Source organism: Neopsephotus bourkii, unplaced genomic scaffold (assembly GCF_033783945.1).
Source record: "Neopsephotus bourkii isolate Nb327-2 ecotype Australia unplaced genomic scaffold, CSIRO-AGI_Nbou_v1 NB_53, whole genome shotgun sequence".
Taxonomy (NCBI): Eukaryota; Metazoa; Chordata; class Aves; order Psittaciformes; family Psittacidae; genus Neopsephotus; species Neopsephotus bourkii.
Genome location: NW_026900570.1, coordinates 5,898,003 through 5,914,451, shown reverse-complemented (window position 1 = coordinate 5,914,451; position 16,449 = coordinate 5,898,003). Strand labels below are relative to the sequence as shown.

Here is a 16,449-nt window from a genome sequence, read left to right as displayed (position 1 = left end):
AACCCCTGGGGTTTATTAATAATGGAAACCAAACCTACCTTGTTAGCAAACAATGGCTTAATATTTCTGAAGAGCTCTACTTGCTCCTCCAGGCTATGCCCACACTGCTCAGACACATCCATCATGTAAAGCACAGCAGCACGAAGATGTGCAAGTGCAGTTATAGCCTGCATCTCAATGGTGTTCCTGTCCTCCAAAGGATGGTCCAAAATACCAGGGGTATCCACTACCTAAAATTAACATCATTGTCAGGGTTATCACAGGACAACTGATACACTATTTTAAAACACGTACTTGATTTCTCACCAATTGTGTCTTTTCTAAGACAACGTGTTTTCCCATTATTCATAAGTCAGACTGTAAACTTGGCCAAACTGAGAATGTGAAAATAGAGTAATGGGAGAAGAACGAGGTTTCAGAATAACTAAGACTCTTGGTATTGGAAAGGCAGGGAAAACCCTGCCCCAGTCTGGCTTAGAATTTGACATTGATAAAATGTAAGCTGGCTTTATCAGCAATTCCATTGTCACTCTTCCCTCAAATTGAAAGAACACCCATACATGTACATTTTTTTAACAGATTTTGACTACTATCCTCATTTGGCACACTGCCCCTTGCACAGAAGCTCTCAAGACACAGAAATGCAACTGACTTTGCAAAACAGAAACTCCACTATAACCAGTTTTTCTTTAAGGAAAACGCAAAACAGTAACAGTTCTTACCTGCCAACGAAGATACTTATAATCCATATGGCCCACAAAGAGAGATTTTGTGGTAAAGGCATAGGGCTGCACTTCTACATCTGCTCTTGTAACCTTAAAACAAGATTTATTCACACACATTTACTGAAAATCTCAAGTTGAAAGCAGACTGTCATAATTACAATACACTTTCTTTGCTACTAAAAATGCCAAAAAAAAATGGTTATTCTGTCTTGCCTGCAAGCATTTCTCCATGAGAAAATATGGTAATGGGATACACGTTATTTTGGAAAATACAATGATTTTTAAGACTGAAATCTACTGTAATTTCCCACTTATCCCTCCAGGAACTTCATTCAACCTATACTCACACATTGACTTTAATACCACTCCCATCAGACATCAAATTGTTACCTTATTTTAGTTAAATGGTATCCCAGTATTGTTTTTGATCAAGAAACCAAAAAAACCACTCCCATACCTTATTTATAAAGCTTGACTTTCCAACATTTGGGTAGCCACACAACAGAAGAGTTCGTGTATTGGGATCAATGGTTGGCAAACGAGACAGGTGTTGTCGCACTGAAATGTTAAAAAGATTTAATTTCATTTTTACTGATATGGAATAAAAAGTTATACGCTGAATTGTTTCTCTACAAATTAACAGCTTTTCTGACATAATTTGATTGCTCATTTATGAAAAGGTGGGTGTTTGTAAATTCCACAAGTATCTACACACAAAAGGAAAAGGAAGTTACTAAATATTTGAAAACTGAAGATCCCTGTCTTTTAGCTAGAATGACCCCATGAAATCAGGCATACAACCTGAAGAAATAATAAGCCTGAAATAAGAAGCAATGTTTGGAAAATATTTAACACTATTTCTCAAACACGTTAGCGAAAATAACAACAAATAAAAGCAGGGCTGTGACTTTTAAGCAAAGAAAAACACTTTAGAAATGTTATTAATACTACAGAAGTTAAAGAATACTCAAAGAAAAAGAACTATTTACTTAAAAAACAAATTCTAAGTATTTGAAGATCTTGAAACTATTTACGTTTCCTCTGCCTATACTCTGTACTACACACACTCTTCAAACTGTTATTAAATTTAGGAGTAAATTTTTCATCCAATTCACATGCCTTTTTTTTTAGCCTATTCATAGCACAAACCTTGCTCCAAATATTCCAGGCTTTGTTTCTGTCTTTTGATAATGGTGCACATTCGTCCCAGAGCAGCGCGTTTCAGCTGTTTGCAGCGGTAGAGAGAATCACCATATTTCATCAGCCGCACATAGTCTTTAGCAACACTGTGAGGACAAGAAAGAACAATTTAGCCATTTCTGCTACAATCAGCCAGGCAGGTACAAAATCAAAGAAGGTGATGTCCCTTACTTGTCAATCAGATTCTTGGCAATATTAATCTGTCCCAAAGCCAGCTTGTAGTGATCTTTGTCATACAGAACATTCATCAGATCTGCATAAAAAGGATGAATATCCTAAAACAAAAGCACAAAAGAAAATTAAGCCTAGTACTTTCCTTCTTTAAGACGACTGTAACTTGGCAACTGTGTAAAATTGTTCTCCTCCAGTAAGCAACATGAATGACAATTAAGCCAAACAGTTTTCATTACTGTCTTATGTAAGGAAAATAATCTGCTTGGCCATTAAAATATAAATCCTTCAGCTTCCCAAGGAAGCAACATCTTTGGTTCAAATCTTTTAAACAAAATATTTCACCCACACATGTATTTATCTGCAGAAATTTCATCATGTGATGTTAAACAAAACACAGAAGATATTTGAGGGAATTCTGCTGTAATATTCAATGGATATGAAAACATCAGGGAAAAATATGATTACAGGTCAACAATTTCAGTGTGAGCAGACAACTATAAAAGAGGCCTGCTGGACATGTGGATCCAGTTGCAGTTATAGGGAAGCTAACACTATGCACATCTTGTCTGTGTGTTTCCAACACTGTTCTTTAAGAGACAGAGAACAATGTTTATGTTGTCAAAGTAACTTCTGAGGAACTGAAGAGTGGGAATCAAAATGACATTTCTTACTTCCTGCAAGTACGTTCTAGGGAAGACTAACCACAAGCACAATTTACACACACATACACAAAGCAGAAATAAACAGACATGACACACTTGAAAAAATAAAATACCTTATTTCTCTTAATTCAACTTCTGGCAAACATATCTGATCAGCAAAAACCTTGTAAACCCCACCCTTCTGTGACCATCAACAGGCACCATTTAGAGTTCCTTTCTTAGCAGGAACATACTATTTTTACAGAACATGTTTGCCTAACATTACTCTCAGTAAAATCTACCAGGAATGAGTCAGAACTGTGTACACAGTGAAGCAGCAAGATGTTGCTCAGGCCAAAACAGACTCGAATTAAACCAACAGGCTGCTGAAGAAATGTTCCTGATGTCATGAAAGCAAAGCTCCTTTATGATCAGACGCCAAAATACTTACATCTAATTTGGGAAAATCCGTTAAGATCTGAGTGAGTCTATCATGGTAATTCTGTTGAGTATATTTGATTTTTCGCATATAAAAATGTCGAATCCGATGGATTTGATAATGTTTATGAATGACAGTTGGGGTCTTCCGCTGAGTCTTTGACAATGTCAGATCTATGAAGTCCTGCAGTTAAGAAAACATGAACAATTACATGAAATTGTCAAGTTCTTTTAAAGCCATACACTTTATTGTGGTGGAGGTGCATACGGACCAGGCAGGTGCACCTGTGCTGCACATGGTGTGACACGTATGCGTTAGCATAGGCACTAACCTCCCGTCAGTAATAAGTCTGCATCCCCCCTGTCCGGTTGCCATTTCAACCCATCAGGGCGGGCCATCGGCCACACCGGAGGCGCAGGAAGCGGCTCGGGGAGGACTAGCAGATCTGTCACCCCTGTGCGGTGAAGCACTGCGAGCCCAGACCCCGCGCAACTCCGAGCGCCACCGCCCCTTCGACTGAAGCTCCCTCGTCAGGAGAGAACTTGGTTTCGAGCGAGAGCGCAGCCATGAGCCCAAGGCCACGAGTTTGCAAACCAGGAGGGACTTTGGTGGAGGCCACGCCGACACCTCCGCCAGGCTGAGGAGAGCGGCAGCGCCAGGACCCCTCCTCAGGCGGCAGGGCCGCTCTCTGACAGGACCCCGCGCTTCCTTCACACACCCTTTCCACGTCTTCTCAGGGTACACGCCGCCAGGCCCAGGAGCACCAGCCCAGGGCGAGCCCGCGAGCCCCGCGGGAGGAAGCAAAGGCCGAAGCCACGCCGGCAGCCCGATGGGAGCGGGGGGGGAGAGGGAAGTAGCGCTGTCCTGAGGCTCGGCAGGAGCCGCCGCCGGACCAGAAGGGTGATCCCGTGCTGCGGGGCGCGAGGGGACGCGGGGGGAGCGAGACTCGAACCTTGGCGGTCGGCACCACCATGATCTTCTTGAAGTTGTACAGAGCCATGGCGGCCGCCCCAGCTCAACCGAGCCGCACGCCGCCGGAAGAGACAGTGGGAACGTCCCTCTCGCGAGAGCTCCGCGTTTCCGTGCAGCGGAGGTGGGTGAGAGGCAGGGCACGGGCGGGGTAGTGCCGCTGTGTGGTAGTCTGTAGCTACAGTGCGGGCTGCAGGGGTGGGCTGCCCCAATGGCCTGTCGGTGTGGTTTACATCAGTTTGTATTTTGTGCCCTGTAGGACCGTGAAGGCAGAATGCATTTTCACCTTGTTCGCTTGCATGATTAAAGGCTAATCTCCATTATCACAAGGGAACATAGAATAAGGATGGTGGAAGGGACCCTGATAACCTTGTCAGTGCTGAGGGTCTCTGACCCTTCTGCTCCCCAGCCCATCGCAGTGAGCAGTCAGCTCTGTCGCCCAGGGGTGCCACCCACCCGATGAGTCAACAGGAGCAGCTCCCTGGATCACCCTGCTAGGTGAAGGTGTAACTGCAGGGATGCCGGGATTAACCATATTAAACTCAATTTCTAACCATTTTCCTAGTTCAGGGGCTGTCTTCTGCACCTGCATATGGAGCTGAGTGCTGCCACAGGGAAAGGGCCAGGGATTCCCAGTAGCCATATGCCTGGGTTGCCAGGAACTGGAGGGACTGCAGTGAATGCATGCTGTACATCAGTGGTTGTATATCTGCATACATACGTGTGTGTATGCAGCTGGGGGGGGGTCTCCAGATCAGTTGCTGGGTGATCTGAGTGCGAGGGTCTTTGTGGCTGGCCAGGCACACACAAATACCTCTACTGTGCGTGTGTTCCCACTGGAGCTCACAGCCTTCCTCCCAGCTGGGTCTGGGGCCTGGGCTGCAGCAGCCTCACCTCTGTCAGGCTACTGGGTTCATAACCCCAAAATAGGACGAAGACTAATTCTATCCCAGCTGAAACCAGGAGACACACACACACTCTTACTTCCCTTTTCCCTTCACTCCCCGTCCCCTCCTTCTTTTCTTCATAGTAATTTTCAGTGACCTGTGTCATACTAAATTATAAATCCTTACAGATAAAGGCGAAGCCTGAGTGAATTCTAGAGCAGTTCATGATATTGGCTATACCCTGTGCTTTATTCTTTTGCGTATCTCCATCCAGAGACCTAATACATGAACTTGAAGGATACCTGAATGCAGTGTGTGTGTGTCTGTCCCTGTTTTCTACTTGACACTAAAAGGAGGTGGGCATGCACTTAAATGCATCAATTTTAAATAAATTACAAATTACTTGATACACTTTGAAAGGTGAGTTAAATTGAAAATTAAGAATTCCCTTGGCTTCCACACTTTTCTCTCTCCACACAAAGCATGACATTTTCCACTTGAGAGAACTTAGCCATGTATTACTCTGTCACTATACATTTTCCTACAGTGCTAGGAATTTAAATGCACAACTCCTTCTACATTTTCTTTATTTTATTGTGCTCCCAATTTTGATGAAATGCTCCAAACATCTGTCTGATACACTGGAAGTTTATAAGGTATTGGAAAACGAAGAATTCATCTCATCAGCAAGCCAGTAATTAGTCTTTCCCAGAAATTAATTTCAGTAATGGCTGTATGAGCACTATTCAATCATAAACATGCTGTTGGAGCCATCCCGGTTTCTCTAGCATCTTGATGGTGCTGCAGCTACCCTATTATGTAGCGGTGTGCTGCTTCATAAACATTTTGATGCAACCAGCCTGGCAGTGCTCAAGGCCAGGTTGGATGGGGCTTGGAGCAACATGGTGTAGTGGAAAGTATCCCTGCCTGTGGCAGGGTATGGAACTAGATGAGCTTTGAAGTCCCTTCCAACCCAAACCGCTCTATGATTCTATGATGACCGCTTCAGTCTGCTTTCTTGAAGTGTTCTTGTGCAGCAAGATTTGACTTCACACTTTATTTATATTATGTTTTGCCTGCAAACACCCTCCTCCCCACCTCCCAGTTTCTGGAAAGATCCCTCCAATAGCTGGCCTGAGACACCCAGACTCCCCAGCAGCTAAGAGTACATCCCAAGCCCCCCCAGGCTCTGGCACTTCTGATGTGAGCCTCTGAGGCCCACAGCCCCATGCCTCTTGCAGGTACTCACAACTCTCTACATGCAGGCATGCCCTGTGCACCCCTCCATGTAACTGACCCTCGACATTCTGATTATCCAGGAGCTGGGCCCCAGGGCCCCTGGTCTCACACTGCATGTACATTACCACTTTCTTGGGCAGTTTTCAAGAGAGCTGGTTCCTTCCAGGACCAAATTTGTACAGTGTTCTGGGTATTGTGTCCCCTGGAAACTTATTCCAGGTGCCAGAAGAGGTCAGACCATGTCAAGTTATGTTTCTTTTGGTCCACGCAATTCCTTATCCCAGCTGGCTTGCTGCACTCAAGACATCCTCATTCATATCTATGACAAACTCCAGGCATGTAACACTTATTCTCTATTTCATATTTTAAAAACACCACTCCAGTAGACTATAACTCATATCACTTTGAAATCAAAAACTACACAAAAATATTGATGTGCCTTATACAAGAGAAACGGATGTCATCCAGCAAGACTCAGGCCATGTCTGTGCTGATCATCCACAAAGGTATCTGGAAAAATGGGCACAAAAATGGACATCACCCAGGGTGATAAATCTGAATGTGATTTGTGCAAGGGTAGATGAAGTTGGACATACTTGGCAAATTGAGGCACACAAAATCATTGTAGCTTAGTCCCACAAAATGAAAAGGCCTCTTCATGTAGGGTTCTTCCATCTGTAAGTACATTCATTCTGTAGAATCTCATCCAAATTCAGTTAAAGTCTGCCTTTTCAACAATCTGCTGTTGTAAAGCTGTTTTCACTATCAGTCTTTATGTGTATATATGCTAGAGTTTTAAAGCTGATTTGTCAAGCTAACACTGCACGCAATGAATGAAAAGTGAAAAGCACAGCCTCCTGTTTCCTTAACAGAAAATGCTTTTGAGGGGGGGTTATCTGATAACCTGTTGGTCTAGCAGCAGTATACAGTCCCTCTCACCTTTTGATTTAAGTAGCTTACATCCAACTAACAGGCTTGTCAGACAATATTATTTCTGAAGAGCATTTCGCTTCAGTTTGGTTTCTTGGGTTTGAAAGCTGCCCCATATCAGTAGCCAAGTTGCAGGAAAATAGTGCTGTTCTGGTCATCACAGTGAAGAGACAGGCCTGAACAGACTTGGCAGCTTCCCTAACCTCTTGCTCTCCAGGTTGGATGCAAAAGGTCAAAGCGCAAGAGACACTAGTAGGTAGCAGTTATGAAAACTAGTGCATCTTCTCTAGCAACTCCTCCGACTTCATCAGAGAATATCAGTCTCTGAAGTGCCAACCCAGTAGTATCACATTAATTAAATACAGAAAACAAAGCTATAATCAGGCAAGAGTGTTTACACATATCTGCAGTATCTGAAATATCAAGAGCATGATTGTATTTTGAAACGGTGCCATTTCATATCAGCACACAAAAGGCAGATAAGGGGAAGTTCCAAAATTGAATTATTAAGTATCAGTCTCTCTTACTAAATTATCATTACAAAGGACATGCACAGTGATGGATCAAAAGGCTTTGGCAAGCAACAATACTGCTACAGATGAGTAATGTCTTCTAATCTGTCTTGTTAAAATAGCTGAGACATGCTTAGGAACACTCTCAGGAAGGCACCATATGCATGTTAATAGTTGTAGTTACCGTGTAATCCTGAGAAAACTTTCGAGTTGTTAGAGGAAGTACAATAAAGACATACTGTATTGTCTCTCCCAGCTGCTCCTCTTTATGGTGGTTTGAGGAAGGAGAGAGCTTTCCCAGAATGGAGGTGGGAAGTATGTCCTTTTGATACATGATTTGCCATTGTGGCATTACAGAGCGCAGCGATGGCAAGTGGAGGATTTGTTGGGTGTCTGGCAGCAGCCCCTGCTAGAGTCTAGGGGGGTGGCCTTATGGAAGGAGCCCTCACCATCAGCATCAGGATAAGCAGGAGCACATCTGTGCTGCTTGGGTCAGAGTCACATGGGCAGGGGAAGGCTCATGAAGAGCTGCCTTCTCCTATGTTCCATCCTTTGTGGGCATTCAACCAAGAATGCAGCCTGAGAGAGTCCTCTAAATGCCTTAAAGAGCCCCGCATGGAGCTTCTGAAGCATCTCATCTCACCCATCTTCTCCAAGGAGTCAAAAGCCAAACTGAAAGAGCAGAGAGCCTCAGCCGGTCACTTACTGACATTTATTGTAATTGTAAATTCCTGATACAGAAAAAAACTAATCCTAGGGAACTATCTGAAGTCTGGTCAGGAAATTATTCTGGTCAGGAAAGAGTTGTTTTGCTGATCTTTCTGAATATGGATGCTCAGCCTTAGGGCTGGCAGAGTTTGTCATGCTTTAAGGAATAGGAAATTCCTCTGCAAAAATAGTGCCTGATGTCAGCCCTGTCAGCGCTCTGGCTCCGACAGAGTGGCACTGGTGGGTTACATTTTCAAAAGGAGCTCCATCCAGCCCTCCTTTACTGGAAGATGGTGCTTACCATATGCAGTGCAATGCAAGGTGCCAAGGGCAGCTCTCTGAGACACCTGAAAGGCACGGCAGGCTATTGCCTGTCTCTTGGGTGCAAAGGAGTTGTTTTTATGCCCCACTAGCTACTTTCCAACATTGAACTATCACCCTAATTTTAAATTACTGTACATCCTAGGTTGCTGACCCATCCGTGAGTCACTGTAGCTCCATGGAAAATGAAGTGTTGGCAGAGACTGAGATCACTGAGACTGCTTCTGATCAAGGGATCTTGACAGAGAAGCCCAAGGTGTGGAATTCATTGGCACTAATGGTTAATCCGCACTCCCAAAAGGCAAATCACTTCTGTAAGCCTTCCCTGAATAGTGATGGGAGGAATGATCCTAGGAAAATTTTCCATGTGTGAGAGAGAGAGAGGACAAGGAGAGAAAAGGAAGGTAATAAAAAAAAACAGTGTCAGCAGGGTTGGGAAACAACACAGAGGATGGGCATATTACTATTTTATTTAATTATGATTTTATTTGTTCTTATTTAAGAATTAAAATCCTTTATGATCCAGAAGTGTAAATATCAGGATTCAAGATTACTGAGTGGATATCCCTTCAAATGCAAAAGCAAGATGTGCTTTGTACTCACAATAGATATTCATGTATTAGGAAGAAATCCTTCACTAGGAGGGTGGTGAGGCACTGGCACAGGTTGCTCAGAGAAGCTGTGGCTGCCCCATCCCTGGCAGTGTTCAAGGCCAGGTTGGATGGGGCTTTGAGCAACCTTGTCTAGTGGAAGGTGTCCCTGCCCATGGCAGAGGGGTTGAAACCAGATGATCTTTAAGGTCCCTTCCAACACAGACTGCTCTGATTCTATGATTATATGATCTGCTTTTTAGAAACTCCACATGTTTGGAAATGGTTTCAAGTGTTAGAATTTTGCACTTGACGACATCTGCAGGTGTACTTTTTTGCTGGCACATATAATTGCAGGCACATTTTATTGTACTTAGATAGCTATTTTGTTTTCTCTGGAAAGTGAGCAGTTTGACATCTAAATGCCCTGCAGTCAGCTGTGACATAAACTCTATCTACAGCTGTATTTTTTACATAAAATTGGAAATCAAGTTGAAATCCTTTCTGAAAGAAATGCCTCCATCCTCACATTGCTAGACTGAAGATAGTAGGTTTCAGGTTTTATAATAAAAAAAAAATCTTTGTCAGAATATAGTTAAAAGTTATTAGCAATGACATTTTTAAACTATCACCCTGCTGCTGCTAAACCCATTGAAATAGTCAAGCAGCTGCAAATAGATAAAACAGGATTTGATGAAGATGGCAGTCGGGGAGGCTCTGCTACTCTGGGGAGTCAGCAGGTGGTGCTTTTGAGTCACAGCGTGGCCCCTCTGCCGAAGGCTACACCGCGGAATTACCCAGCTAATTTCGAAGATCTATGGCATTCTGCGGGATTGTAGCATAAAGCACAGTAGTAATGTATTTGCCAAGTACTGTATTTCAGCTATTGATATTCTTACAGTTTGCCCTAACCACTCTCCGTGCATGGACCTAACCTCTGTAGGTGGCCCAAGGATCTCATGTGCTTATAACCTCTGTGCATCCTGGGTAGCAATTGCTGGTTAACCAAGTACTGGAACAGCCAGTGTGTTCTCTGATGCACATCCCACCAAAGGATCGGCAGAGCATCTGCCAGCCCGACTGGGTTTTGGTCCTTCTAGTCACTGTACCATGTCGGGTCATCACTGGGCTAAAGACCAGCTTAGCTGCTCTATTCAAGAACATAAAAGGTTTGTTGCAGCCTGTTTTTTTTTTTGCTAGCCAGCGATATTTCTGCAGTTCCCTATTGTTGCAGCCCCAGGGGGGAGAGAAAAGCCAGAACATTCCTCCTGAGACAAAACAGATACTTTGTCCAGTGATGGGATACTCCCCTTCTCTGAACACAAGAACACCAAAGGAGTCTACTTTCCACAACTTCAATTATGTATTTACTTTCTGCTCACTGACCTCCCTGTGAGCCTCCAGCTGCCAGTCTCTTCACCCATCACAAACCCTTTCTTTCCACGTATTTCATTCCTGGCTTTACAGATCCATGTATCATTCACATCAGCGTTGTCCTTGTAAATCACATGATTGCTGATTGGCATTCTTTCTGAAGAAAAGCTATAAATATCTGCTAATTATGTGAGTGTAGAATCACTCCTGGTTGTATGAATTAATTTATTTTTCTTTTTTTAAAAAAAAAAAAAAACTTTCATTGATTATTTCTCAATGAGAATGTCCTTGCAGTATTTTGCCTTAGCCATTAAATCAACAAAACTCCCTGAGAAATTAATGTGATTGGGTACTGAGCATTTCAGGCTTTCCTTTGCTGTCTCTCTTCCTGTATTCACATATGGCACACAAACACACTGTACTATGAAAAGGTGGCATTTGTATCACAGTGGGGTGGAGGAAAGAAAAAACCCTTCCTCACCAGTTCCTCTCTGGGTTTTTATAAGGTCACCTTGTCACTGTGCTGTTAGAGAGCCTATCAGAAGTACCTGAATGTCCCCATTAAATAATAGTGGGCTAAATCCAGAAGGGCTTTTGGTAGCAAACTATGATGGTGAGGGATTTCATATGTATAATTTACTATATAATCATTTATTTGCTATGAATCATTGCTACTAAGGTAGTGTCAGAAACAGAGGAGTTGTGGACCTAAAGGGACCTACATATTATTCCTGGGAGAATGTATTACCACAGTGTCATCTGTGAAGAATTAGGAAAACTTCCCTTTATCATATTGTTGCCATACATATATATACATACATACATGCATGCATACTTGTTTGTAACACATATATCTGTGGGTATATATATACAAGTATACTCACTCATAAATATATTTTACATGGCATATAAAATATTAATATACTCATATAATGACAAAAAAGTCCTTGTCTTTAGAATTGGCTTCCCACATTTTTGGGGAACTATCATTTGGCACATAGCATACTGGACTATTACTGGTAATTGAAAGTTGTGTGGCACGAGATATGAAGTTAAAGCTGCAAAAATATACAAGAAAAAAAAAAGATGAGGTTTTGAAACATTGCTCTATAGTACCTGAAAATACCTGGGAACATTTATTCTGTGATTCTGTATAGCACTTTTAGTTTTCCCAACTTCAAAAATCCCCTAATTAATTAATTAATCTTTCAACATTCCTGTAGAGTAAATGCTATTATCAAATAATAGCACATATCCAAACAGTCCCAAAGGAGGTACAATAAAGGGCTCCAGAGACAAAGTCATTTCAGATGGAGCTTTAATGGTTGCACAGCAGTGTTGCTGTTTGCATCTGACCCAGAGCATGTGCTCCCCTAGACTACAAAGTGCAAACAGAAGGGTAATTAGTGTTCAATCACTCCTAATTTCAATGTATTAGCAGTAATGGGGAAGGATCCTGTGCATGTGACACAGAGAAATGGTCTTGAAACATTCAGTCACTGGCATTTTGTTGGAAATGAGTCAACTGATGTGCGATTACTGATACAGAGGAACTATTCCACTTAGACCTGTAGGTAAGTGCCATACCACTGACCCCAGACCTGCAGCTCTACCAGTAAGGTTACAAAGCCTGGGTTGCCAACTGCTCCCACTCAATTTCCTGCAAGCTCTTGCTCCCCACACCATTTCCAGTGTATTTCCGTGTGGCTTGTCCTCCACGTTCCAGGCACAGGGTCCTTCTTTCCTTCTTGCCCCAGAGGCAGGAGGTGCTGTGTCTCCTTCTGAGCTCCACGGCATGCTGGTGCTGTACAGCCAGCTGGCAGCCCAAGCTCAACAGGTAGGCATTGAGCTCATGCTGCATTAGCAGAGTCTCTCTCCTCCTTTCACCCAACCCACTGTTTTTTTGTTGCTTGTAGGAAATTAGCTTCTGTGGGAGCAGAGCCCTCTGGCAAATTCACTTTAAGCTCTCAAACAGTCCTCATTCATTGGAGGACCTGGAAGAGACAGACAGGCAGCAGTATGGTTGTAAAGATCTGCTATGATTATGAAACTAGGCCAAAAAAGTGTATTTTAGTAATTCAGCTTCACTGCCTGCCTCTGCCTTAGTGTCCAGAAAGGCTTGCAGTTGTTTCCAGAAGGGCTCCAGCAGCACCTGGAAGCACAGCCCAGTGATGACTGGTGATTCGTGCTGCCTCTGAGTCTTTTCTGACAATGACAGGGTGAGCTCTGTTACCTCAAAGACATAGCTTCTGGTACCACAAACAGAAAACCATAACCCCAAAGGGGAGCCCAAGGAGCAGGGTGCAGCGTCTTCCTCCCCAGAAAGCCAGCTGTAATGATGTAAGTTAACCCCTAGTGTGAGCAACAAGATCTGTCAGCCAACTGGACAGTTGACATCTCCATTAACCATCACAGTTTGCAGGCGACCCAAAAGCTAGCAGGATCATAATTAATAAGGTCGGCTTCCATGAGTGATGTGGTGATCACGGAAACTAAGGCTCACCTGAACAGCAGGCGCTGTAAGCAAGTTAAAGGCAAGGTCATATACATATGAAACAAAAATGTAGGTCATAGATTGGTACTTGAAAAAGAATGACTTAAAAACTAATTGCAAAAGCATGATGAGTCACTACGAGCACATGAGCTCCCAGTGTGTTACAGCAGCCAAAAAGCAAATGTGAGGTATAAACAATGTCATTTCCACTGAAAGCAACAGTACTGATTGGAGTACTGGCTCCTCACTTCCCCTTTCCATTTCTTAAAAGAATGTTGTCAACTGTAAAAGGGTTCAGAAAAAGTCTGTAGTAATTACTTGAGATCTGGATAATTTCTTCCAATGAGAAATCAAAGGAAACTAATCTCAACAAAGAGAAGATCCTATAAATACCTGTACAAAGAGACACCTGGCAGTAGAAAACTAACTTAATAGGTAAAAGGCTGGAAGTGGAAAGTCTCAAATTCAGAATAAAAGGAGAGCTCCCTGAGGATGTGTAATTAGAGATTTCTAGTTGGGAATTCTTTCCCAATGTAACGAGTAATGAGTAACTTTTCATGAGATACAGTTTATCTGTGTATGTATCTGCAAGTGTGAGGAAGTATATACTTGAAGAAACTGCATGGTCTGTGCCATGCAGGACATTAGGGCAGAACACTGCAATGTCTTGCTGGGCCATTTTCATCTCATGCAGTGTCAGTTTGCCAGACTGTGTAAGCTGCATGCATACTAGTTCACATCCAGTCTTACTCTGAAGAGAAATAAAAGCTGTCTCCTGGCCAGGAAAACTCAAACATAGGCCAGAGAGCACAAAAATCCCATTCTTGGAGTGCATGTCCAGCTCAAAATAGCTCCCATTGACCTTTCCTATCTACTATATACCACCTAAAGCAAGCCTTACAGTGTCCCATGCCTCTTCCTAATCTTATATACATTATGTCGTTATCTACATGCTTCACATTCAGAGTTACACTGCAAAAAGCCACATCTGTCTGGTTGGGGAGCAGCCCTGCCTGTGGCCAACATCTGCAAGGACCACACTTGCGCCCACAGCTTCTTTGGCAAGATTTGCCAGCAGCAATATGAAGAAATACCAGACATACAAAGTACAGAGAACTTTTTACAACTGAGCAGTGCTGGTTCGCATTAAAGATGTTGGAAGCTGCATACAGACATGGAAAGGTCAGAAACCAATCCTTGGCTGCAACCAGGAATGGCCAGCTTTTGTGCCAAAATGCATGTGTTACTCAGGAGACCGTGTTGGTACCTCACGTGGTCAGCAGCCTTTTGCCATTAGGGCTGCATGCCTGAGCTTGAAAAATAACAGACTGCTTCCATTTTAGGCTCTTCACTCAGTATAGCAGCTGAAGAGAAAAAGACAGAGAGACAGAGGGACAGGAAGAGAAAGGACTAGGCAGGCCCTATCTCCCTCTTCCCCAGATGCTTGCAGCTTACTTTCCGTAATGTTTGGGATGTGGGAGAGGTCTGTTACCCAAAGCACCTCCTCACCCACCATGCATTGTTGCGTGCCATCCTGCATGGTAGGGATCACACTAACTAAGCCAAACTTCACTGCAGTGATCAGTAGCAGTAAGAGCTGGTATGACATGCAGCAGGTGCAGAGGAGAGGCTGAGGAGCTCCTTCAAGCCTTGGGGTTTTTGTTGATCATGTTGGCTGTGATCATGATCATGACAAGGTGGATGCCAAGGGCACAGAGCAAACATCCTTGTGTTTTCAATGTGCAAAATGCACAGCTTTTTCACTACAGAGTACTGCCACAGAGACCATAGCTGCACTATTAAACTGATCATTCCCAGCACTCTTCTCAGGCATGAAATGGCTCGTCTCCTTGGGGTTAAAAGCTCCTTAACCGCCAGAACACAGGCAGTCACATGCAGGTGATCTCTTTGGAAGTGTCTTGTGCCTTACCTGCTTCTGAATTACACCTAGGAATCGTTTGGGAGAGGACTGCTTTGCTATCTCATTAATCCCAGAGCAGTTCATCCATGTGTCTGCACTCTTCCCTGCTCTGCAGTAAAGCTGCTGGCCAAGAGGCGTTTCCATGTCTGCTACTATCAAGTTCTGCTTGGTTGGGCCTTCAGGTGCTACACGGTTCAAGCAGTCATAGCTTAGAAATGAAATACCTGGTGCTGGTGGCTGTGTCTAGTGTTAGATGCCTACTGTGGTCTTTGTATGTCTGGAGACATAGATACATAAATTAACCTAAGGATAAAACTGCATGGCATAAAACCCCCTCGACTTCATGATGGACCAGACTGTGTTCCCAGGGGCTGAAGGGATCCGGTAGGTCACATCAGTGGCAGCCAATTTTACAGTCCTGTCTATAGGGATGATGGATGTCATAGAAAAATACCATGTAAGGGGGCTTTGAAGAGGTGCTCTAGCAAACTGCATGAATTTTTCTTTTCTTTTAAATAAAGGCACTTTAGAATTGCACAAGTGCAGAGGAAACATTTCATGTTAATTCTTTCTTTGTATCACCAAAATTGAAGAAAGAAATTAAGCTTCACTAGCAAATAACTGAAATACAGCAAAGATTATTAGATGTCAAATTACAACTTGCAGTAATCCTTCATCTCCCCATTATGAATTCATAGAAGCAATTGCAGTATGTTTTTAATTATTAACTACCACATAATGGAGTAAGCAATACAATATACTGGAGCCTGGGTTTTTTTTTCTGTATGCGAGATCTAAACTGAAATTCTGGATATGGTTGCAAATTAAAGCAAAGTCTCAAATTTCAGCCTCACCTTTCACTATCTGCTTGACAAAAGTGCGATTACAAGGAATTCCTTCAGGAACAATTGTGGCAGTGCTGATGCTCTTCGTTTTCAACTGCGGATCAACAGATCCATGGAAAGGGATCTTGCCTAAGGCTTGCATATTAATGTCAGCAACACCACATCGATCATCCAGAAAAAATGGAAGCTGATGACATCTTCCATCTTCCCTGTCCAGTGACCTGCAATGCCTAAATAAATGGGAATTTCATAACACGTATTTGTAACTAGCAATCAGAAACAGCTGGAGTGACGAGTACAATATTTTCCTGTCAACAACACCGGAGTCTAGTGGCTTTTCATTTTGAATTCTGCACAGGTTGAATGCATCCCCCACTCAATTACCTCTAAGTGAAATGGACGTCGGATGGGTACGACTATCAGTTAAGCTGAGGTGCTTTTTTATGACACTTGATTAGTCTGAAGGAATCAGTCTGGGAG

General features: G+C 43.1%; 1 protein-coding gene across 2 annotated transcripts in view; it reads right to left on the bottom strand.

Moving 5' to 3' along the window:
- The window catches only part of GTPBP4 (GTP binding protein 4), a 60,585-nt gene that overhangs the window by 6,811 nt on the left and 37,325 nt on the right, over window positions 1-16,449 (bottom strand). The window contains exons 1-7 of one of the 2 annotated variants that reach the window (XM_061349669.1): window positions 4,132-4,271; window positions 3,192-3,362; window positions 2,097-2,200; window positions 1,875-2,011; window positions 1,183-1,283; window positions 723-815; window positions 39-230 (exon numbers count right to left, since the gene is read on the bottom strand). In XM_061349669.1, coding sequence (XP_061205653.1) covers window positions 39-230; window positions 723-815; window positions 1,183-1,283; window positions 1,875-2,011; window positions 2,097-2,200; window positions 3,192-3,362; window positions 4,132-4,179 — 846 coding nt within the window. In that variant the 5' untranslated portion in view covers window positions 4,180-4,271. Of the gene's footprint in view, window positions 1-38; window positions 231-722; window positions 816-1,182; window positions 1,284-1,874; window positions 2,012-2,096; window positions 2,201-3,191; window positions 3,363-4,131; window positions 4,272-16,449 lie in introns of those variants that run through there. The other variant, XM_061349659.1, reaches the window with a different exon arrangement.